Below are 26333 nucleotides of genomic sequence, written 5' to 3'. Positions count from 1 at the left end.
TCCCCAACACCAGTGCCCTGCCCAGAGCATACCTACTCCCAACACCAGTGCCCTGCCCAGAGCATACCTACTCCCCAACCAACACCAGTGCCCTGCCCAGAGCACACCTACTCCCCAACACCAGTGCCCTGCCCAGAGCATACCTACTCCCCAACACCAGTGCCCTGCCCAGAGCACACCTACTCACCAACACCAGTGCCCTGCCCAGAGCATACCTACTCCCCAACACCAGTGCCCTGCCCAGAGCATACCTACTCCCCAACACCAGTGCCCTGCCCAGAGCACACCTACTCCCCGACACCAGTGCCCTGCCCAGAGCACACCTACTTCCCAACACCAGTGCCCTGCCCAGAGCACACCTACTCCCCGACACCAGTGCCCTGCCCAGAGCACACCTACTCCCCAACACCAGTGCCCTGCCCAGAGCACACCTACTACCCGACACCAGTGCCCTGCCCAGAGCACACCTACTTCCCGACACCAGTGCCCTGCCCAGAGCACACCTACTCCCCGACACCAGTGCCCTGCCCAGAGAACCCCTACTCCCCAACACCAGTGCCCTGCCCAGAGCACACCTACTTCCCGACACCAGTGCCCTGCCCAGAGCACACCTACTCACCAACACCAGTGCCCTGCCCAGAGCATACCTACTTCCCAACACCAGTGCCCTGCCCAGAGCACACCTACTTCCCAACACCAGTGCCCTGCCCAGAGCACACATACTTCCTGACACCAGTGCCCTGCCCAGAGCACACCTACCCCCCAACACCAGTGCCCTGCCCAGAGCATACCTACTTCCCAACACCAGTGCCCTGCCCAGAGCACACCTACTTCCCAACACCAGTGCCCTGCCCAGAGCACACCTACTTCCCAACACCAGTGCCCTGCCCAGAGCACACCTACTCCCCAACACCAGTGCCCTGCCCAGAGCACACCTACTCCCCAACACCAGTACCCTGCCCAGAGCACACCTACTCCCCAACACCAGTACCCTGCCCAGAGCACACCTACTCCCCAACACCAGTGCCCTGCCCAGAGCACACCTACTTGCCGACACCAGTGCCCTGCCCAGAGCACACCTACTCCCCGACACCAGTGCCCTGCCCAGAGCACACCTACTTCCCGACACCAGTGCCCTGCCCAGAGCACACCTACTTCCCGACACCAGTGCCCTGCCCAGAGCACACCTACTTCCCGACACCAGTGCCCTGCCCAGAGCACACCTACTCCTCGACACCAGTGCCCTGCCCAGAGCATACCTACTTCCCGACACCAGTGCCCTGCCCAGAGCACACCTACTCCCCAACACCAGTGCCCTCCCCAGAGCATACCTACTTCCCAACACCAGTGCCCTGCTCAGAGCACACCTACTTCCCAACACCAGTGCCCTGCCCAGAGCACACCTACTTCCCAACACCAGTGCCCTGCCCAGAGCACACCTACTCCCCAACACCAGTACCCTGCCCAGAGCACACCTACTCCCCAACACCAGTACCCTGCCCAGAGCACACCTACTCCCCAACACCAGTGCCCTGCCCAGAGCACACCTACTTCCCGACACCAGTGCCCTGCCCAGAGCACACCTACTTCCCGACACCAGTGCCCTGCCCAGAGCACACCTACTTCCCGACACCAGTGCCCTGCCCAGAGCACACCTACTTCCCGACACCAGTGCCCTGCCCAGAGCATACCTACTCACCAACACCAGTGCCCTGCCCAGAGCATACCTACTCCCCAACACCAGTGCCCTGCCCAGAGCATACCTACTCCCCAACACCAGTGCCCTGCCCAGAGCACACCTACTCCCAACACCAGTGCCCTGCCCAGAGCATACCTACTCACCAACACCAGTGCCATGCCCAGAGCATACCTACTCCCCAACACCAGTGCCCTGCCCAGAGCATACCTACTCACCAACACCAGTGCCCTGCCCAGAGCATACCTACTCACCAACACCAGTGCCCTGCCCAGAGCATACCTACTCCCCAACACCAGTACCCTGCCCAGAGCATGACTACTCACTAACACCAGTGCCCTGCCCAGAGCATACCTACTCCCCAACACCAGTGCCCTGCCCAGAGCACACCTACTTCCTGACACCAGTGCCCTGCCCAGAGCACACCTACTCCCCAACACTAGTACCCTGCCCAGAGCATACCTACTCCCCAACACCAGTACCCAGCCCAGAGCATACCTACTCCCCAACACCAGTGGGCTACTGCACACATGTCCCCTCATTTCCCTGGCCCAGAATGTCCACTTGAAACTTTAGGCGGTAAGAAATCCCACCATTACTTGTTTATTATAACCTTTTCAGATAAAACTGTGGTACAATAATTGCATCAATACGCAGTGAGATATATGGTACAGGAGCCAAGGTGGCACCTATAACAAATATGCTGGCACTCCACCTCTGGACTACTACACTACTTTTATTTGTCTGCAATTGAATTGCTTAAAGGGACAGTTTACTCCAGAATTTGTATTGTTTATAAAGATAGATAATCCCTTTATTACCCATTCCCCAGTTTTGCATAACCAACACAGTTATATTAATATACTTTTTACCTCTGTGATTAGCTTGTATCTAAGCTTCTGTAGATTGCCTCCTTATCTTAGTTCTTTTGACAGACGTGCATTTTAACCCCTTAATGACCGAGGACGTGCAGGGTACGTCCTCAAAAAAAAGGCAGTTAACGCCTGAGGACGTACCCTGCACGTCCTCGGTGTGGAAAGCAGCTGGAAGCGATCCTGCTCGCTTCCAGCTGCTTTCCGGTTATTGCAGTGATGCCTCGATATGGAGGCATCCTGCAATAACCATACATGGCCATCCGATGCAGAGAGAGCCACTCTGTGGCCCTCTCTGCACCGGACATCGATGGCCGGTATCGTTGGTGGGTGGGAGCCGAATTGGGAGGCGGGTGGGCGGCCATCGGTGTTGCGCGTGACGTCACGGGGGGCGGGATCGGGATCGTCGGGGGCGCGCACGGGCGCACGGGGGGTGGCGGGCGGGCGCGTGCACGGGGCGGGAGCGGGTGGGAACCGCTACACTACAGAAAAGTAGAAAAGGAAAAGTAAAAAAAATAAATAAATAAACTTTTTTCAAAACCATCTAAGGGATCTGGAAGGGGTGGGGGGTTGGTCTTGGGGGGGGGGAAAGCTACACTACAGAAAAGGGACATATTTTATTAAAAAAAAAGCATTTTTTTCACTAAACTGGGTACTGGCAGACAGCTGCCAGTACCCAAGATGGCGCACATTAATTCAGAGGGGGAGGGTTAGAGAGCTGTTTAGTGGGGGATCAGTGAGGTTGGGGCTAAGGGGGATCCCTACACAGAAGCATATGTAAATATGCTAACAAAAAATGCACAAAAAAGCCCAAATATACCTTTTATTTTAGTACTGGCAGAGTTTCTGCCAGTACTTAAGATGGCGGGGACATTTGTGGGGTAGGGGAGGGAAGAGAGATGTTTGGGAGGGATCAGGGGGTCTGATGTTTCAGGTGGGAGGCTGATCTTTACACTAAAGCTAAAATTAACCCTGCAAGCTCCCTACAAGCTACCTAATTAACCCCTTCACTGCTAGCCATAATACACGTGTGATGCGCAGCGCCATTTAGCAGCATTCTAATTACCAAAAAGCAACTCCAAAGTCATATATGTCTGCTATTTCTGAACAAAGGGGATCCCAGAGAAGCATTTACAACCATTTGTGCCATAATTGCACAAGCTGTTTGTAAATTATTTCAGTGAGAAACCTAAAATTGTGAAAAATTTTACGTTTTTTTTAATTTGATCGCATTTGGCGGTGAAATGGTGGCATGAAATATACCAAAATGGGCCTAGATCAATACTTGGGGTTGTCTACTACACTACACTAAAGCTAAAATTACCCCAAAAAGCTCCTTACATGCTCCCTAATTAACCCCTTCACTGCTGGGCATAATACACGTGTGGTGCGCAGTGGCATTTAGCGGCCTTCTAATTACCAAAAAGCAATGCCAAAGCCATATATGTCTGCTATTTCTGAACAAAGGGGATCCCAGAGAAGAATTTACAACCATTTATGCCATAATTGCACAAGCAGTATGTAAATAATTTCAGTGAGAAACTGAAAGTTTGTGAAAAAATTTGTGAAAAAGTGAAAATTTTTTGTATTTGATCGCATTTGGCGGTGAAATGGTGGCATGAAATATACCAAAATGGGCCTAGATCAATAATTTGGGATGTCTTCTAAAAAAAAATATATACATGTCAATGGATATTCAGGGATTCCTGGAAGATATTAGTGTTCTAATGTAACTAGCGTTAATTTTGAAAAAAAATGGTTTGAAAATAGCAAAGTGCTACTTGTATTTATGGCCCTATAAGTTACAAAAAAAGCAAAGAAGATGTAAACATTGGGTATTTCTAAACTCAGGACAAAATTTAGAAACAATTTAGCATGGGTGTTTTTTGGTGGTTGTAGATATGTAACAGATTTTGGGGTTCAAAGTTAGAAAAAGTGTGTTTTTTTCCATTTTTCCTCATATTTTATAATTTTTTTTATAGTAAATGATAAGATATGATGAAAATAATGGTATTTTTAGAAAGTCCATTTAATGGCGAGAAAAACGGTATATAATATGTGTGGGTACAGTAAATGAGTAAGAGGAAAATTTCAGCTAAACACAAACACCGCAGAAATGTAAAAATAGCCTTGGTCCCAAACGGACAGAAAATGGAAAAGTGCTCTGGTCACTAAGGGGTTAACCAATCAGTGCTGACTCCTAGGTAACTCCACGGGACTGAGCACAATGTTATCTATATGGAACACATGAACTAGTGCTGTCTAGCTGTAAAAAAAACTGCCAAAATGTCTTGAGATAAGAGACAGCCTTCATGGGCTTATAAATTAGCATATGAGCCTATCTAGGTTTAGCTTTCAACAAAGAATACCAAAACTAAGCAAATTTGATAATAAAAGTAATTTGTAATGTTGTTTCGGGCTGGACTGACCTTACTTTTTGGGATCAAACTGATATACTTAAGGAAAGTTTTCCTCTGCGAAATGCACAACTGGAATAAAAGAGGTTGCTCCTAGGTGGTAACTCGCCATAGAATATTCATTTCTGGTAGAGTGCGTCTCTCTTTGTATGCATTTGTATTATGACCCTGGGGAGGTCTCCCTAAAGGAGATATAAGCAACCACACATGGACTCCTTGTCCAGTGTGCTTAGAGGAATATGGCTGCACCTCACTGACGAGGCCCATAGGAGGCCAAAACGATCGTCTGGTGTTGTCATGTTCCTTGTTCATAGGAGAATTGCCTGGTATTTCGGGGCTGGGCTGACCTTACTCTGCAGGATCAGACCGATATACTTCAGGAAAGCACAACTGGTCTAAAAGAGGCTGCTCCTAGGTGGTAAATCACCATAGAACAAGCCACTGAGCTGTTGTTCCTTTCTGGTAATATATTTATGTAAATCAATTTTTTTTTTTTTAAATTTAAGATAGAAATACTTTAAATACCTATGTTTTTCATGTCCCTTATCTGCTTGGGTACTTGAAGTTTGTAGGTTCCATCCAGTGTCTCTGGTATTAGTTTACAAAAGAATTCCAGAACACTTATCTGATAATCTATTTATCCTCAACTCTTTATATAAACAAACTTTCCTCTGCTCAGCCAAGCTCAGATCCCATATTAAATTAGGAATTTGCCTTGATCAATTTATGTCTATTTGTGAGTTAGCATTATAGTAACATCAAAGGTACATAGGTGTTCTCTCTTTGTGACTGAGCTGCTGTATGTCTAAAGCTCATTACCCCTTTCAGTGGGACAGGCTATCATCTCCTGAGCTACAAGACAAGCCTACAGTCTTTTTCGTAAGCTGGCTGACTTAAAGGGACAGTCTACCATAGAATTGTTATTGTTTTAAAAGATAGATAATCCCTTTTATTACCCATTCCCCAGTTTTGCATAACCAACACTGTTATAATAATATACTTTTTACCTCTGTGATTACCTTGTATCTAGGAACCTTCTTCCAGCCCCCTGATCACGTGACTGTGACTGTTTATTATCTATTGTCTTAAATTTTGCATTGTTTTGAGCTAAATTTTAAATAACCCCCTGTGCCTGAACACAGTGTTATCTATATGACCCATGTGTACTTTCTGTCTCTTTGTGTTGAAAAGAGATTTAAAAAGCATGTGATAAGAAGCAGCCCTCAAAGGCTTAGAAATTAGCATATGAGCCTTAGAAATTAGCATATGAGCCTACCTAGGTTTAGTTTAAACTAAGAATACCAAGAGAAAAAAAGCAAATTTGATGATAAAAGTAAATTGGAAAGTTGATTAAAATTAAAAGTCCTATCTGAATAATGAAAGTTTAATTTATACTAGACTGTCCCTTTAAGCCGTCTACTTTCCTGCATTCGCCGACCCAATACGCTCGCCTAAGCTCGCCTACCATTAACGAATACGTTCGCCAAAGTTATCAAGAAAGCTGTCAAGAAGCCGCGCACCAAGTACAGGGCGATGAGCAGCGGACTACTGTTAACTAACAGTCATCGATCTCGCTGCTCATCGGCTTCTTCGCAGCTTTCTTGCTAGCTTGTCACTAAGCACCCACACTATACTATACTGTTTACCCGCTAAACCGCGGCTCCCGGAGCCCCCCGCACCTAAATAAAGTTATTACCCCCTAAACCGCCGCTCCTTGACCCCGCCGCAACTATAATAAATATAATAACCCCTAAACCGCCGCTCCCGGACCCCGCCGTCTCCTACATTATACCTATTAACCCCTAATCTGCCGCCCCCTATACCGCCGCCACTGATATTAAAGTTATTAACCCCTATCCTGCGGATCCCGGACCCCGCCGCAACTAAATAAATTGTTTAACCCCTAAACCGCTGCTCCCGGAGCCCCGCCGCAACTGAATAAAGTTATTAACCCCTAAACCACCGCTCCTGGACCCCGCCGCAACTGAATTAAATGTTTAACCCCTAAACCGCCGCTCCCGGACCCCGCCGCCACCTATATTAAACTTATTACCCCTAAACCTAAGTCTAACCCTAACCCTAACACCCCCCTAACTTAAATATTATTTTAATGAATCTAAATACATATTACTATTATTAACTAAATTATTCCTATTTAAAACTAAATACTTACCTGTAAAATAAACCCTAAGATAGCTACAATAGAACTAATAATTACATTGTAGCTATTTTAGGATTTATTTTTATTTTACAGGCAACTTTGTATTTATTTTAACCAGGTACAATAGTTATTAAATAGTTATTAACTATTTAATAACTACCTAGCTAAAATATTTACAAAATTACCTGTAAAATAAATCCTAACCTAAGTTACAATTAAACCTAACACTACACTATCATTAAATTAATTAAATTAATTAACTACAATTACCTAAAATTAAATTCAATTAAATAAACTAAACTATAGTTTAAAAACAAACAAACAAACAAACACTAAATTACAGAAAATAAAAAAATATTACAAGAAGTTTAAACTAATTACACCTAATCTAAGCCCCCTAATAAAATAATAAAGCCCCCCAAAATAAAAAAATGCCCTACCCTATTCTAAATTACAAAGTAATCAGCTCTATTACCAGCCCTTAAAAGTGCTTTTTGTGGGGCATTGCCCCAAAGTAATCAGCTCTTTTACCTGTAAAAAAAATACAACCCCCCAACATTAAAACCCACCACCCACATACCCCTACTCTAACCCACCCAAACCCCCCTTAAAAAAACCTAACACTAACCCCCTGAAGATCACCCTACCTTGAGTCGTCTTCACTCAGCCGAGCCGAATTCTTCATCCAAGCGGGGCAAGAAAAGGTCCTCCATCTGGCCGAAGTGTTCATCCAAGCAGGGCAGAAGAGGCCTCCATCCAGTAGAAGTCTTCATCCAAGCGGTGTCTTCTACCTTCATCCAACCGCGGCTCCATCTTGCAGACCTCCGACGCGGAACATCCAGCTAGCCCGACGACTACCCGACGAATGAAGGTTTCTTTAAGGGACGTCATCCAAGATGGCATCCCTCGAATTCCGATTGGCTGATAGGATTCTATCAGCCAATCGGAATTAAGGTAGGAAAAATCCGAATGGCTGATTCAATCAGCCAATCGGATTGAAGCTCAATCCGATTGGCTGATCCAATCAGCCAATCGGATTGACCTCACATTCTATTGGCTGATCGGAACAGCCAATAGAATGCAAGGCCAATCCAATTGGCTGATTGGATCAGCCAATCAGATTTTTCCTACCTTAATTCCGATTGGCTGATAGAATCCTATCAGCCAATTGGAATTCGAGGGATGCCATTTTGGATGACGTCCCTTAAAGGAACCTTCATTCATCGGGTAGTCGTCGGGCCAGCTGGATGTTTCGCTTCGGAGGTCTGCAAGATGGAGCCACGGTTGGATGAAGATAGAAGACACCGCTTGGATGAAGACTTCTACCGGATGGAGGACCTCTTCTGCCCCGCTTGGATGAAGACTTCGGCCGGATGGAGGACCTCTTCTTGCCCCGCTTGGATGAAGAATTGGGCTCAGCTGAGTTAAGGTTAGACTTAGGTTTAGGGGTTAATAAGTTTAATATAGTGGCGGCGGTGTAGGAGGGGGCAAGATAGAGGCTAATAAGTTTAATATAGGTGGTGGCGGTATAGGGGGGGCAGGATAGGGGTTAATAAATTTAATATAGGTGGCGGCGGTATAGGGGCAGCAGATTAGGGGTTAATAGGTATTATGTAGGTGGTGGCGGGGTCCGGGAGCAGCGGTTTAGGGGTTAATATATTTATTATAGTTGCGGCAGGGTCCGGGAGCGGCGGTTTAGGGGTTAGTAAGTTTATTTAGTTGCGGCGGGGTCAGGGAGCGGCGGTTTAGGGGTTAATAAGTATAATGTAGGTGGCGGCGGTGTAGGGGGGACAGATTAGGGGTGTTTAGACTCGGGGTACATGTTAGGGTGTTAGGTGCAGACATTCCCATAGAAATCAATGGGATATCGGGCAGCAGCGAACATGAGCTTTAGCTACTGTCACACTCACATTGATTCCTATGGGATCCGCCGCCTCCAGGGCGGCGGATTGAAAACCAGGTACACTGGGCCGGAAAAGTGCCGAGCGTACCTGCTAGTTCTTTGTAGCAAAACTTGCGTTCGGCACATCTGGAGTGACGTAAGAATCGATCTGTGTCGGACTGAGACCGGCGGATCGTAGCTACACGTCACTATATTCTACTTTTGCCGGACTCTAGCCTTTGATAACTAAGGCGAATCAGCCTCACCACAAATACGCTGCGGAATTCCAGCGTATTTGCGGTTGACGGCTTGATAACTAGAGGCCCATGCCTTTGATATAAGGTTCCTCAAAAACTGCATAATATGTGAATGCTTCATTATTTCATAATATTAATTGCCCATATATGGTTCCTAGATGTGCCTATGATCCTAGCTTGACGTTTTTGTTCTACGCTCTTCAGCTGTAGTTTTTTGTTTATTTTTAAAGTTCCAGTTGGACACAAATGTTATACTACAAATTATAATTTCAGAAAACCCTTTATTATTTAATATGGTAAAATTGTCTAATGCAACATTTTTCAAACGTCCTCACTGTTTAGTATTTATTTTATTCCTAAAAAACGAAACATCCAAATTAAATATTTATACAACTAGAAAAGGAAAGAAAGGCAGAAACTTAATATGTTTGTGTTTGTCTTGTAATATGTAAAGTAAAAAAGTATAAACAACATTACAAAGTGCATTTGCACAGTAAGATTGTACATAAAATGTAATATTATTATTGCATTTTTAATTCATCTATCTATCTATCTATCAACCTATCTATATCTATCTATCTATCTATCTATCTATCTATCTATCTATCTATATACTCTCTCTCTGTATATATATATATATATATATATATATATATATGTAGTGTAGATAGATATATATATAATTATAGATATATATATAATTACTTAAAGGGACAGGAACCCCCAACATTTTATTTCATGATTTAGATAGAACATACAATTTTAAACAATTTTCAAATTTACTTCAATTATCAAATTTGATTCATTCTCTTGCTATTCTTTGCTGAAAGAACAGCATTGCACCACACATCTAGTTAGCCAATCACAAGAGACAAATATGTGCAGGCACCAATCAGCAACTAGCTCCTAGTGTAGGATATATGCATATTATTTTTAACAAGAGATACCAAGAGAACGAACCACATTTGAAAATAGAAGTGAATTTAAAAGGGTCTTAAAATTACCTGCTCTATATGAATCATGCAAGTTAAATTTTGACTTTTCTACGGCTCTGAGCCGTCACAGAGTTTCTCACTCTGGTGCTAATGACGGTTCAGAGCCGTCACTAGCACTCTCCCACCTTGAGGGAGATCTGGGGGCTTCTAACCGCTCCTACCCCGGCGATCGTGCCTGTAGAGTGACAGGCATCGCTGGGACTTCACGTGATGCGCGGTGACATCACGCGCAATGACGTGATGACGTCACCGTGCAACTTTATTTATACTTAACAATGTTAAGTATAGGAGGAAGGGGCATGCTGCTTAGAAGCCTGTATCTCAGGCATCTAAGCAGCTACAGACCCCCACTGTTGGAAAGGTAATCGCCTAACCTTTCCAACAGTGTAAGTCTTGGGGGTCTATAAAAAAAAATTCAAAAGTTAAAAAAAATAAATTCAAATATTTCAAAAATTATAAAAAAGAACTAAATATTAGCACCCAGGTGGGAAAGTGCTTAGCACTCAAAGGGGGTCTGTAGCTGCTTAGATGCCTGAGATACAGGCTTCTAAGCAGCATGCCCCCTCCTCCTATACTTAACATTTTTAAGTATAAATAAAGTTGCGCGGTGACGTCATCACATCATTGCGCGTGACGTCACCGCGCATCATGTGAAGCCCCAGTGATGCCTGTCACTCTACAGGCACGATCGCCGGGGTAGGAGCGGTTAGGAGCCCCCAGATCTCCCTCAAGGTGGGAGAGTGCTAGTGACGGCTCTGAGCCATCATTAGCACCAGAGTGAGAAACTCTGTGATGGCTCAGAGCCGTCATTAGCACTCAAAGGGTTAAATTACATAGAAATCTCTAAGAAATCACATTACAGAGTTAAACCAATATTGAATATTAGGTTCATACCTCCCAACTGTCTCACATGCAAGATTTTCACAAGTTGAGAAGTCTACCTGCTGTCCCTTCTGTCAGGTCAAATGTCTTGGTTTTAAGGGTCTGACTCTGCTCTACCCAAGACATGTCAGACTCTGGCCAGCGTTTCTTACCTTGGGCCCGGCACTTCCCATGGCATACTGGTGTCCTGTTCCTCCTGTTGTCGCCTAGCTCACCACTGGTTAGCCACTGCCCACAAGTGTCCCAGAAAACATACAGGAAACGTTGGAATGTGCGCAAGTTTAGCTGGTCACACCTATTTCTTTGATTTAAAAAATGGTAATAGGGTTTGAGTTGAGGGATGCAGAGAATCATTTAATGAATCTGGTCTCAGTGGACTGACTGCATTTTAAATAAGTAGAAACAGCAATGATAACTTTTACATGCATTTTTTCATTTTTTGGATTTTTGAGAATCAGGCACTATTTCAAAGCTATAGGTTGTTCAGCAATATCCAGCATGACTTGTGAAGTTAAGCTAAATTCCCATTGGTGGGCACTTCCAGGTAATGCTCGTTGGCTGATAGGCACTTCCTGCTAATGCTCATTGGCTGATAGTCAGTTCCTGTTAATGCTCTTTGGCTGATAGGAATTCCTGCTAATGTTCTGTGGTTGGTAGGCATTTCCTGGCAATGCTTATTGGCTTATTGGCACTTACTGTTAATTCCCTTTGACTGATAGGCATTTCCTTGCTAATGCTCTGTAATTGGTGGGTACTTCCTGGTTATGCTCATAGGCTGTTAAGCACTTCTTGGTAATGCTTTTTGACTGATAGGCACTTCCTGCTAATGCTCATTAGCTGATGGGCACTTTATCAAGATAGTATGAAGTGCATTGTTTTGCATTTCATATCTGTTAAAGCCTTTTATGGAACAATAAGTGCAGGGTTAGCCTTGTTAAGTCAGCAGGGTGCATTTCAGGTTCTGAGAATTGTAAAAACCTAAATTTTTAGAGCTAAAAATGACATTCACTCTGCTCATGACCTCCTACTCTCCTCCTCTCTTGTTACCACCTCACATTCCCATTCACAGAACTTCTCCCATCTTAAGGAACTCTCTGCCTCGCTCCACAAGACTCTCCCCTAGTTTTGAAAGCTTCAAGCGCTCCCTAAAGACTCTACTGTTCAGGGATGCATACAACCTACACTAACCTTTCTTTATACCATTTCCTCTCCTCCATTACTTTCCCCTGAACCCCCTTAGCATGTAAGCCTAAGAGCCCAGCTGTTTGTAGATCACCTTCTATAGAGCTGACTACAACAGTGCGACTCTTGGCAGGGCCCTCTACCCATTTGATCCCTATAAATGTTTCCTTGTATACCGCCTATGTTTATAGCGCTGCGGAATCTGTTGGTGCTCTACAAATAACCGATAAAAATAATAATAAATTACATGAAAAGGGGAAAAATAAATAATGAAAGTATATTATAGAAAGTTGTCACGTGTGTAAACATTTTATATTAAAATCTCATGGACTTTTACATGGAAGTGTCTGTAAGCCAATGACTTTATAAATAAGGTGTGTAAGTGATATGTATGTTAGTTTAAATGTAAGCACCTATTATATCTTATTTATTTAAGCAATAAACATGTCAACATTTAAAATGCTGATCTTTCAAGGTCCCTTAATCAGACCTTCCGACACCCCTATTTGAGAGGGACAGTCCTACAGCCATATGTCCCTATTTGCATATTTTCCTTAAAATCTCCCATAGGATGTATTATATAATGAAGCTGGTAGCTGCTGGCCAGAATAATGTTGCACTGATTAATAGAAAACTTTTATTTTGCAGACATTTGTACATCCCAGCTTGATGTGTAACCTTAGTAAACTGGTGTCCCTTTTGCTTTTCTTATAAATGTCAGGTATCAGATTTAGGACCAAAGTCTTAATAGATTTTGAAATGACCTTACTGTTTGTGGTTGGAACAGACTTTGCATTAAAGCTTTCTCTCTCAGGAAAGAGACAGAAAAAATGATTTATGTCAAAATGATAATTTCCTGAAGTTACTATCTGCTGCGCTACAGTTTGCAGGATAGCTCAGCAGATCCAATCATACGTATCTGACATATTCTACCTTTTTCTAACAGATACAATCTCCTCTCCTCCATCGACAGTCATTAACCAGACGGGCAGCTTAGCAAACATAACATTTAATCCTAATGTCATCCAGCAGGCGATGATTGCTAATAATGGCATTTTGGGGGATTTTATTATTAGATATGATGTAAAAAGAGAACTCAGCGTGGGAGACATTCAGGTAAATTCCCTATAAACAAACAGTAGCTATAACATTAGAAATGATTCCAGACTTGCTTTACATAAAGTGTGGGATAAAATTGCTAATCACTATCTATCTATCTATCTATCTATCTATCTATCTATCTATCTATCTATCTATCTATCTAACTGTCTGCCTATCATCTATCTGTCTTTCCCTCTGCCCTATTATCTATCTATCTATCTATCTATCTATCTATCTATCTATCTATCTATCTATCTATCTATCTATATCTATCATCTATTATCATCTATATATTATCTATCTATATCAGCTATCTCTCTATTATCTATATATCTATCATCTATCTATATGTCTGTCTGTCTTTCTCTCTGAATGCCTATCTATCTATCTATCTATCTACCTATCTAGTATCTATTTATCTATCTAGATATTTATTATCTATCTATCTCTATCTATTTATTATCTGTCATCTATCATCTATCTATCATCATCTATTTATTATCTATCTATATCTATCTATCATCATCTATCATCTACTGTATCTATCTATCATCGGTCTGTCTATCTGTCCTTTTGTCTGTCTGTCTACCTATCTATTGTCTTTCTATCTATCATCTTTCTATATATCTATAATCAATCTGTATATCTATCCATTCATCTGTCTGTCTATCTATCTATTGTCTATCATCTATCTATCTATCATCTATCTATCTATCTATCATCTATCTATTATCTATCTATCTATCATCTATCTATCATCTGTCTATCTATCATCTATCTATCATCTATCTATCTATCATCTATCTGTCATCTTTCTGTCTATCTGTCAATTTATTATCTGTCTAATTTTAAAATGTTTTTTTTATGAAAAAATCTCAAGAAATTATAAACTACTGTTTTGATTCTGACAGAAAATAGGTTTATTTTAAAACAGTGTCTATCTAGTACTAACAAAGCCTATTTGGATTGCTAAACTGTGGTATCACACACTTAAATGTATCCTAAAATGATGTCTAAGTTAAAGTGTCAGTAGTACAGAATTATATAACATTATATTAGCCAAACATTTATAAAACATAATTTCCCCTATTAATTTAAAAAAAAAAACGCTGTTTCACAGACCCGCTCTCTGCTGAGCGGGTCTGTTATATTTACTCAGCGCATCGGGCCAGCTTTATAGTCACAGCCCGGCCCGACAGCGCCATAAGACTAAGTGCAGCAGAGAGCGGGTCTGTGAAACAGCATTTTTTTTTTTTAAATTAATAGTGGAAATTATGTTTTATAAATGTTTGGCTAATATAATGTTATATAATTCTGCACGATGTGCAGAATTATATAACATTATTTTTAAGGTTTACTGTCCCTTTAAGTTAAACAGTGCTAAGACACAAATCAAATCAATTAGAGGAGGGTAATGAATAGACACAGATAAGGAAGCCTAGTTTGTCGTATTCATATATCTTGTTAACTGACTTTAAAAAGAATGATACAAATATTTTATGAATTGAATTATGACAGTTTTTAAAGTAATATGAAACCCAAAAATGTTGTTTTGTGATTCAGACAGAGAAACCCATTTAAACAAGTTTCTAACTTTCTTCTATTAAATTTGCTTCATTCCCATATTCTGTGCTGAATTGATACCTAGGTAGGTGACTGGAGCACTAAATGGCAAATGGAAATAGTGCAGCCATCTAGTGCTCCTGCCATATATTGCTCCAGAAATGGTCCGGCTCCTAAGCATATGCCCCTGTTTTTCAACAAAAGATACCAAGAGAACGAAGAAGAATTGATGATAGAAGTAAATTAGAAATTTAATTAAAATTGCATGCTCTATCTCAATCATATCCCTTTAATATTTGGTGCTGTATTGGAGGACCACATTACTCACAAATATTGTTCTAATATCTTCCTGGACCTAAAAGACTTCCTAATAATTTATTTTGTATTTTCAGGTCTTGAATGGATACTTTGTCCATTATTTTGCACCCACAGATCTGCCTCCACTGCCAAAGAATGTGGTGTTTGTGATTGATACCAGTGCGTCCATGGTGGGAACAAAAATTAGACAGGTAAAAACAATGGGAGCTAATAGTGCATGGGTAAAGTGTACAAGAGGGAGCCAATGCCCATTTCTCATTAATACATGTCTGAGGTCTCATTGTGGCAATAAAAGTGCCCTTAACTCATCCTCCTTGCCGCCTAGCTGGGCATGCAGCTCCTGTATCAAATGCGGGGTCGTATGACCGTTTAGTTGTTAAGCATGAACATTTCTTTTTTTTTTTATAAATAATTTTTTATTGAGGTAGTGAGTAATAACAATAGAACATAAAATATGTCCAGGCATGGATCAGAAATAATAAAGACACATATACATTTCTCATATAGCAAGTAAACGTGCGCTGAAACATTGGTGTACTAGCGCAGCAGTTGTTATCACAATATCCAATCAGTAGTAGTGCTATGTATAAATATAAATAAGAACCAGTGTCATGGAATATAGCCAGTTCAATACCATGAGAATAACAGTTGACATGAGTTATAGCACCACCTCTGAAACCATAAACATAAAATGTAAAACAATATATAGAAAACACGGGTGACTGGAACATATAACAATGAAACCTCGATTTTTATATTGTATAACTAATGATCCCTACTCCGAGATAAAAGGTACTCTATAAGCTAAAAATGGTGAGAGGTAGGGAGTTGGCTTTTGTCTAGCCTCATGTGGGCCAGAGTGTATGGGGGGGATTCAGCGGGCAAGAGCCGCTCATTGTAGGAGGGGGGATAGGAGGGGGAGCATGTCCGGAAAGTTAATAGTATTAGGGTATTATTATTATGCAGCTTAACAAAAGAGGGGTTACACTTGGCCTCATAATAGGGGAAATATGTGGACTAATAGATATTTAGTAGACTCGCCTTATTTAAATCTAGGGCACTAGGTAAAGTAAAGATCCCAGGGTTATTTATGGTGTGAGATGTATAACAAGGGTATGCGTTCAGGCTATTGGGGTGTAGAAAAGGGGACCTATATACTAATTGAGGTGCCCTATGATGGGATCTGGGTTATATGTAAAAGTAAAGAGTAAGCTAATTTGCAATCTGAGCTATTGGGTGGGGAAAAGTGCTGTTCGCTGTACTGTGTAATCTATGTCTAGCTGGATGAAGAAGGATAGTTTGTAAACTACTTAGGTACAATGTGATTAATAAGGGAGATATAGCTAAGCTTGTCGTCGGAGCTGTAATATGATGTCTGTAAAGTCTAAAAGAGCAGGGGGAAATATTATTAGGGTGGATGATGCCTATGTGTAAGAGGGAGTGTGAGGAACCTAGGAAAATACTAAGTTCAGGCTAGAATGCCAGCTAAACATATCCGCAGCTACGCTCCTAATAACTATAACATATCGTTTGGCACCAGCAAGGTACTTGTCTAACTAATCTGAGAACAGCCACTGTATGAAAATCAATAAGGTGTGTCTAAGCCCCTAATAGCTTTAGCGTAGTAGTTTACCTCAGAAAGGTGCTCTTCCTGCCAGTATAAGAACGGCAGCAATATGACAATCAGCAAGATAAGTCTAAATCCCTAAGTACTTTTGTGTAATATTTGCAACCAGCAAGTTACTCTTCCGCTGAATAGGAAACCAGCAACAGTATAAAAATCAATAAGGTATTACTATACCCCCAATATCTTTAGCATATTGATTATCACCAGTGAGATGCTTTTCCAATGGATATAAAAATTATAACAGCATGCAAATCAATAAGGTAAGGCAGAAACCCCTAAGAACTTAAATCTAGCATTTACCCCCAACAAGGTACTCTTTTAATAAATATAAAAACAGAAACAGTGTGCACATGGGGGGAACTTATTAGGGCACTAGCATTATCCCACATACAATCTTCTTCTGGATCTGTAGTATGTGTCCTTGTGCTGCTAGCCGACTCCTCTTCTGGAGGAGATGGGAGGCTTGTACTGATAGGAATCGGCCTCATAATGAGACACAGTGAGCTGGGAGACCCTAAGCCCCTTGAGCTGTTGATAGACTGCGCAGGCAGTAGGTGAAAGCCAAATGTCAATGTCCGATACTTGTGTTGGTCTCTGGTACGGACCAGGCGGTATATATGCTGTCGGGTAGGCTTAAGAAGGGAAGGCGTGCCTTGTTTCCTACTAAACCGTCTGCTGCCGATATCATCTAGCCTTCCCGAGTGAATACCATAAGTTATTGAGGGGTCCCGATAGAGCCATTCTTTGTAGTTACGGGCTGAGGCCTGCTTTTCCCTGTCACCATCAGAAGAGTGCTTTTTAGTGATCAACAATCTGCTCTCCCCCCTTCCCCTAAGGCCGGCCGCATCCTCCGGATCAGGGAACGGAGAGCCCACAGGAGAGTTTTTCAAATGTATTAGGTCATAAGTAGGTGTCTTATTCTTAGGCTGTGCATGTCGTTCAGCAGACTCCTTTGTTTCCGCCATGTTTGGAGTAAGTATATCCTTGTGCCTGGAGTGTAACACAGTGTGTAGACTATGAAATTGACGTGACATTTTTGTTTCAAGGGCTGTTAAGAGGGCTAATACGGCATTATCAAAGTCCTCCATCGTTGTGGAAAGTATCGTGTCTGGAGATGTTAGTATGATCTCTGCGTGCCTAATCGCCTGGATGGGTGTTAGAAAGCAGCCTTCATGCGGTGCATGGAGAGGACTAGCCGTCCAGCTCAAGGGCTCCCACTGGTATAATATAGGTGTCGTTCTGTACAGAAAAATGAACCCAGTAAGACGTGGTATAAGTCAGCATTGGATGGTGTGAAGAAAGTTGAATTTTTTGCCAAATTATAGCCCTGAAGTGTAGAGCTCTCATAAAAGTGGCCATCTTAGATGCTGGTCCGGACACGTCCCCAGCATGAACATTTCTTAACACAAATAAATCTTGTTCAAAGTAAATGGATGGTGGCTTTAAAGGGACATGAAGCTCAATTTTTTTCCTCCTTAAGTCAGATAAAATTATAAAAATGATAAAAAAATTGTTTTGAATTTAATTTTATTATCCAATTTGCTTTGTTCTCATGCTATCCTTTGCCTTCATATGGGGCACTGTATAGTAGGGAACACTGCTACCATCTAGTACTCTTGCCAATTTGTATCACTATTAAAAGTATTCTTGCAAAACTGTGGTCATATAGCACTCCAGGCATGTGCACGCTCCTGAGCCTAGCTACCTGCTTTTCAAAAGGATACCAAGAGAATGAAGTACATTTGATAAAAGAAAGGAATTTGAAGTTATTTTTTATAGTCTTGTTGTAGCCTTGCAATAAATTGGTGTGCTGTATAAGTATAGATTCTTGCATCTGGGCCCTGTGGTTTCTAGTTATGCCTCTGTGACATGGTTTGATTGCAGAAAAATGGGCAAAACACATAATTAAAGGGACAGTCTTCTCTAGAATTTTTATAGTTTAAAAAGAGAGATAATCCCTTTTATTACCTATTCCCCAGTTTTGCATAACCAACACGGTTATATTGATACACGTTTTACCCCTGTGATTACCTTGTATCTAAGCCTCTGCAAACTGCCCCCTTATTGTAGTTCTTTTGACAGACTTGCATTATAGCCAATAAGTGCTGATTTATGAGTAACTCCACAGGAGTGAGCACAATGTTATCTATATGGCAAACATGAACTAGAACTGTCAAGCTGTGAAAAATTTAGGCGGCCTTTGAAGGCTTAGAAATTAGCATAAGAGCCGACCTAGGTACTAGTCTGGAGCTGAACATGGCCACTGAACCAATCATAGGAGGCATATTTGTGTAGCCACCAATCAGTGGCTGTGTTCAGCCAAGGCCTGACAGTGAGCTGATTTAACCCTCTGTGGGTTTAGGCAAACAATAGCACAAAAAGAAAATTCACTAACATCTTATTTTAGCTTTATGTCCATTTAAGATTTGTATTTAAAATGAATGTATAATGTTTCATACTTAAAGTGAATGTAAATTTTGATGCTAAAGTGCCCGTTTTTTTAAAATTTGATTAAAAACAGGGGCACTTTAATTCATCAAAATTTACATTTCACTCGTTGTGAAAAAAAACTTACCTTTTAAACTTGACAGCTGCTCCAGCTTCCCCCAGTTGTAGCAAGCCATTTCTGATGTCAGAAATGATGGATAGGTCATCCTCCAATCACGGCTTCCCCCCAGGGGGAATCAGTGTCTGATTCAATGCCGTGATTATTGGAAGCCAGATTCCACATTTTAGACCCAGGAAGAGGCTTTTCAACGGGCAGAGGAAGCTGGAGTGGCTGTCAAGATTAAAAGGTAAGTATTTTTTTACAACACGAGTGAAATGTAAATTTTGATTAATTAAAATGCCCTGTTTTTAATCAAATTTTTAAAAACTTTACATTAACTTTAAATGGGGACTTAAAAAATGCTTGTCCAAAATTACTATAGACCACAGATGTCCAATAACAAATAAAACCTTGCATATTTGTGTACTTTAAATGCACTATGATGTTTTATTCTGGGGGAAATAGCAACTTAAATTAAAAGCACTCAACAAAACTACTTGCATGACTCAACCAAAATGGCCTTGGAAACTTAATTTGTTTTACAGTATGGAAAAATCCTTTGGATAAACCCTTAATATGTATAATTACCCCAAGGGAGCTGTTATGCAAAGGGTGATTGCATTAAAGGGTACTGGACTTATGAGCTGATTTTAATTTGCAGAAAATAGCATTATGCAATATGAAGGATGTAAGATGTGAAATATGGTTGTAAATAATATTTCAATTGTTCTGGTTTCCTGGAATAAGTTATAGAAGACAATAAAACCCTTTTTCACATGTAAAAATAATCTCCCTTGTTCATGTTGTCACTTACACATTGTAAATGTTTTCTGACCGTTATAAGACATTCATACTTGCTGACTTGCTTATTTATTTATATTTATATAATCTGAAAGTATTTCTTACAGTGTGCACTAGAGCTAAAAAAATATTATGACAGTGAAGGAAAAAATGATTTGATCCTCTGCTGATTTTGCACATTTTCCCACTGACAAAGAAATGATCAGTCTATAATTTTAATGGTAGGTTTATTTGAACCGTGCGAGACTGAATAAAAACAAAAAAAATCCAGAAAACCGCATTTCAAAAAAGTTATTAATCGATTTGCATTTAAATGAGTGAAATAACTATTTGATCCCCTATTAATCAGCAAAATTTCTTGCTCCAAGGTGTCTTTTATACAGGTAACAAACTGAGATTAGGAGCAATCTCTTAAAGTGATTGCTCCTAATCTCAGCTTGTTACCTGTATAAAAGACATCTGTCCACAGAAGCAATCAATCAATCAATCAATCAATCAGATTCTAAACTCTCCACCATGGCCAAGACCAAAGACCTATCCAAGGATGTCAGGGACAAGACTGTAGACCTACACAGGGCTGGAATGGGCTGCAAGACCATTGCCAAGCAGCTTGGTGCGAAGGTGACAACAGTTGGTGCGATTATTCACAAATGGAAGAAACACAAAATAACTGTCAATCTCCCTCGGTCTGGGGCTCCATGCAAGATCTCACCTCCTGGAGTTTCAATGATCATGAGAACAGTGAGGAATCAGCCCAGAACTACACAGGAGGATCTTGTCAATGATCTCAAGGCAGCTGGGACCATAGTCACCAAGAAAACTTGGTAACACACTACGCTATGAAGGACAGAAATCCTGCAGCGCCCATAAGATCCCCCTTCTCAAGAAAGCACATGTACAGGCCCGTCTGAAGTTTGCCAATAAACATCTGAATGATTCAGAGGAGAACTGGGTGAAAGTGTTATGGTCAGATGAGACCAAAATCGAGCTCTTTGGCATCAACTTAACTTGCCGTGTTTGGAGGAGGAGGAATGCTGCCTTTGACCCCAAGAACACCATCGTCAAACATGGAGGTGGAAACATTATGCTTTGGGGGTGTTTTTCTGCTAAGTGGACAGGAAAATTTCACTGCATCAAAGGGACGATGGACGGGGCCATGTACCATCAAATCTTGGGTGAGAATCTCCTTCTCTCAGCCAGGGCATTTAAAATGGGTCGTGGATGGGTATTCCAGCATGACAATGACCCAAAACACACGGCCAAGGCAACAAAGGAGTGGCTCAAAAAGAAGCACATTAAGGTCCTGAAGTGGCCTAGCCAGTCTCCAGACCTTAATCCCATAGAAAATCTTTTGAGGGAGCTGAAGGTTTGAGTTGCCAAACGTCAGCCTCGAAACCTTAATGGCTTGGAGAGGATCTGCAAAGAAGGGTGGTACAAAATCCCTCCTGAGATGTGTGCAAACCTGGTGGCCAACTACAAGAAAGATCTGAACTCTGTGATTGCCAACAAGGGTTTTACCAGTACTAAGTCATGTTTTGCAAAGGGGTCAAATACTTATTTCACTCATTAAAATGCAAATCAATGTACAACTTTTTTAAATGCATTTTTCTGGAGTTTGTTGTTGTTATTCTGTCTCTCACTGTTCAAATAAACCTACCATTAAAATTATAGACTGATCATTTCTTTGTCAGTGGGCAAATGTACAAAATCAGCAGAGGATCAAATATTTCTTTCCTTCACTGTGTGTATATATACAGTATATATATATTAAATGTGTTGGATAGAGTGTGGAATTTTAAACAACTTTCCAATTTACTTTTATTATCAACTTTGCTTAGTTCTCTTTCTATCTTTTGTTAAAGAGTAATCCTAGGTGAGTTCAGGAGCGTGCACGTGTCTTCAACCCTCTGGCAGCAGATGCCATAGAATACTAAAGACATGTGCAAGTTTCTAAGCTCTTATAAGCCTACCTAATGTTACTCTTCAGCAAAGGATACAAAGAGAACAAAACTAATTTGACAATTTAAGTAGATTGGAACATAATTGCATTCTCTGTTTGAATCATGAACGCTTAAATAGACAGTATACTGCAAAATTGTTTTACCCTTAAAGGGACAAACATCTTAAAAATGTTTATTTATTAAAAAAGATAGATAATCCCTTTGTTAATAGGGATAGGTGAATGTTTTGCATTATTCAAAAAAATTAAACAATTTTAACATATTCGTTTGTTTTTAATTTCGTATGTTTGTACAACATTCTAACATTTGTTTAATGTAATGGTATTTCTAATACTATCTTTAAATGTAATATTCGATTCAATTTTTGTACTTATAAGTATAAAATACAAAGCATAATTGTTTTTTTGTAAAATAGACTAAACATGGACGTTTCATGGACATACATGAAATTGTCTCTAATCCCAGAGTAATTCTGTAAAGATTTTCACACTACGGAGTTTTTTCTCGCTAAAATGTGCTGATCTTTTGCTATACGCAGAAAGCAATGTAATGTGATTTATATTGGCTGCAGGATTTAATTTTTAAAGTGTGCCCCCTGCTCAATGCTAACTTCACTCTATTGAGCGGTGTGCCTTTCCAGCGAGCTCTAGTACTGTCAATAAGAGACATCTCGCCACTTGCAGGGATTGCCCTTTTTTTAATGCTAATTCTACCAGGGCAGCCCCTGCGAGGATCGTCATGAAAACCCACATGTGAACTTGCAATGTTTAGATCATCGGGTTGTTAGAGAGAAAAATTTAAAATTAAAATGTTATCTTTCCTAACCCCCGCTGGGAGTGTAAGTTCTTCTGCTGGCTCTGTATACACAGCTTTTCTATAGTTAATACTTAAGTAAAAAAATAATTATGTATAGTTAGAAATACCACAGATAAAATCAGCTATTTCAAATGCTGAAATAAAGCTATTAAAACTAGAGCTATTGATAAACAATTCAATGCACTCCAGCAGGTAAAATGGGTCATACTGAACAAATTAAAGGTGAGAATTTTTTTTGGGATATACTGTCCCTTTAATTTTGATTTTCTTTCCCTTTAAGGGAGATTTAGCCATAGTCTATAATGTGTGATAGAAAACACTGGATATCAAATACACTTTGCATTTAACAATTAAAGGGATATAAAACCCATTTTTTTTTTCTTTCATGACTCAGATAGAGCATGTGATTTGAAACAACTTTCTAATTTGCTTCTATTATCATTTTTTCTTTATTGTCTTGGTATCTTTTGCTGAAAAGCAGGAATGTAATCTCAGGAGACTGCCTATGTGTGGATCACTATATAGCAGCAGTTTTGCAATAATGTTATCCATTTGCAAGAGAACTAGATGGCCATGTAGTGCACCTGATACTTACCTAGGTATCTCTTCAACACAGATAACCATGGGAACAAGGCAAATTGGATAATAGAAGTAAATTGGAAACTTTTTTTTTAATTATGCTTTGTCTGAATCACAAAAGAAAATATTTGGGTTTTGTATCCCTTTAAGGTCAGAAGGATGACCCCTCGCTCTATGCCCGGAGACATTAAACTGTAACCCTTCCAGAGCCAAACAAGAATATCTTTGCCTTCCCATCATTGTGATAAGAAGTAAATCTGTTGACCCTCAGTAAACTTTCCTCCACAGTTCTGAGGTGCTGGCAGATATCCGGAGTTTGCTACTCATAGGAATGGCTGTTTTCCAAAGGGAGATGCTCTCATATCTGCCAACAAGATTCCAAGGCTGCCGAGCAAACACTGATGCTTGTTCTGTGATGACAGATTCCAAACTCATATAATGGCAGAGGCTGTTAGGCTTGAGCTTTTTAAGGGACAATAAATTCAGAACAGAATTCCCCATAACATGTTTAACTATGAGAACTAGAAAAATGGTATATGCATTATTGAGTTTGCTGATTTTCCTGTAATTTAACTGCAGATTTTAGATCCATGACCATGCAACATGCTACACGATAGAAGCTAATATATATCTGTACTTAATTGGCCACAGAAAAAGAGATATGATAAACAGATGCAAGAGTCTTTTCAAAGGATGTACTCCTGAATTGCAGAACAATGAAAAATCATTTTTGAGGATATCTGAACTGGAACACAGGTGAAGTAATCAGCTAATTAGTAAATATGGTTTCTTTCATGTAATTGGCAAGAGTCCATGAGCTAGTGACATATGGGATATACAATCCTACCAGGAGGGGCAAATGCCTATAAATACACCCCTCACCACACCCACAATTCAGTTTTACAAACTTTGCCTCCTATGGAGGTGGTGAAGTAAGTTTGTGCTAGATTTCTACGTTGATATGCGCTTCTCAGCATTGTTGAAGCCCGATTCCTCTCAGAGTACAGCGAATGTCAGAGGGACGTGAAGGGAGTATCACTTATTGAATACGATGATTTCCCTAACGGGGGTCTTTTTTCATAAGTTCTCTGTTATCGGTCGTAGAGATTAATCTCCTACCTCCCTTTTCAGATCGACGATATACTCTCAATTTACCATTACCTCTGCTAATAACTGTTTTAGTACTGGTTTGGCTATCTGCTATATGTGGATGGGTGTCTTTTGGTAAGTATGTTTTTATTACTTAAGACACCTCAGCTATGGTTTGGCACTTGCATTTATATAAAGTTCTAAATATATGTATTGTACTTATATTTGCCATGAGTCAGGTTCATGTATTTCCTTCTGCAGACTGTCAGTTTCATATTTGGGGAATATAAACATCTTTTAAAAATGAAATTGATTTCTTACCTGGGGTTTAGTCTTTTTTTCAATTGACTACTCCTTACAAATTGCGGCCGGTATTAGGCCCGCGGGTGCGATAAATGCTAAACTTTATTGCATCATTTTTGGTGCAAAAGAGTACGTCTATGACGCAAGTTTGTCATTTCCGGCATCATACTTGACGCCGAGACCTTTCACACGGTTGCGTCATTAGTGACGCGAGTGTGTCATTTCCGGTTATTTTTTGGCGCCAAAAAAGTTTAGTTACGTTGTGCATCATACTTGGCGCCAAATTTTTTCATTATTTCAATACCCCATTGATGTTTGCCTCTTGATTTTTTCTCTTTCAGAGGGCTATGCTATTTGCATTTTTTCCCATTCCTGAAACTGTCATATAAGGAAATAGATAATTTTGTTTTATATGTTGTTTTTTCTCTTACATTTTGCAAGATGTCTCACTTTGATCCTGCCTCAGAAGCTTCTGCTGGAACATTACTGCCTGACATCGGTTCTACCAAAGCTAAGTGCATTTGTTGTAAAATTGTAGAAATTATATCGCCGAATGTCATTTGTAATAGTTTTACATGCAGATAGTGTATCCATCAGTAATAGTACATTGCCAGTTGCAGTTCCTTCAACTTCTAATGTGCATAATATACCTGTAAATTTTAAAGAATTTATTTCTGATTCTATTCTGAAGGCTTTGTCTGCATTTCCACCTTCAAATAAACGTAATAGGTCTTTTTAAAACTTCTCATTTAGTTGATGAAATTTTAAATGACCAACAATATGATAATTTATCCTCTTCTGATAAGGATCTATCTAATTCAGAAAATCCTCCTCAGACATTGACACTGACAAATCTACTTATTTATTTAAAATTGAGTATATGTGTTCTTTATTAAATGAAGTGTTAATTACTTTGGATATTGAGGTAACCAGTCCTCTTGACGTTCAGTCTAATAAACGTTTTAATGCTGTTTTTAAAACCTCCTGTGGTTTCTCCAGGAGTTTTTCCTATTCCTGAGGCTATTTCTGAAATGATTTCTAAGGAATGGAATAAGCCAGGTACTTCTTTTAATCCTTCTTCAAGGTTTAAAAATTGTATCCTGTGCCAGCAAAATCTATAGAGTTTTGGGAAAAGATCCCCAAAGTTGATGGGGCTATTTCTACTCTTGCTAAACGTACCACTATTCCTATGGAAGATAGTACTTCCTTTAAGGATCCTTTAGATAGGAAGCTTGAATCTTATCTAAGGAAGGCCAATTTATATTCAGGTCATCTTCTCAGAC

The 26333-nt window shown here is 40.5% G+C and overlaps 1 protein-coding gene across 1 annotated transcript in view; it reads left to right on the top strand.

Annotated features, from left to right (window-relative positions):
- The window catches only part of ITIH5 (inter-alpha-trypsin inhibitor heavy chain 5), a 243668-nt gene that overhangs the window by 106688 nt on the left and 110647 nt on the right, over positions 1-26333 (top strand). Inside the window, exons 6-7 of the mRNA XM_053716429.1 lie at positions 13291-13460; positions 15401-15517. Of these exons, the coding sequence (XP_053572404.1) occupies positions 13291-13460; positions 15401-15517 (287 nt within the window). The remainder of the gene's footprint in view (positions 1-13290; positions 13461-15400; positions 15518-26333) is intronic.

The sequence above is a fragment of the Bombina bombina genome, chromosome 6 (genome assembly GCF_027579735.1).
Source record: "Bombina bombina isolate aBomBom1 chromosome 6, aBomBom1.pri, whole genome shotgun sequence".
Taxonomy (NCBI): Eukaryota; Metazoa; Chordata; class Amphibia; order Anura; family Bombinatoridae; genus Bombina; species Bombina bombina.
This window is presented reverse-complemented; position numbering and strand designations above follow the sequence as displayed.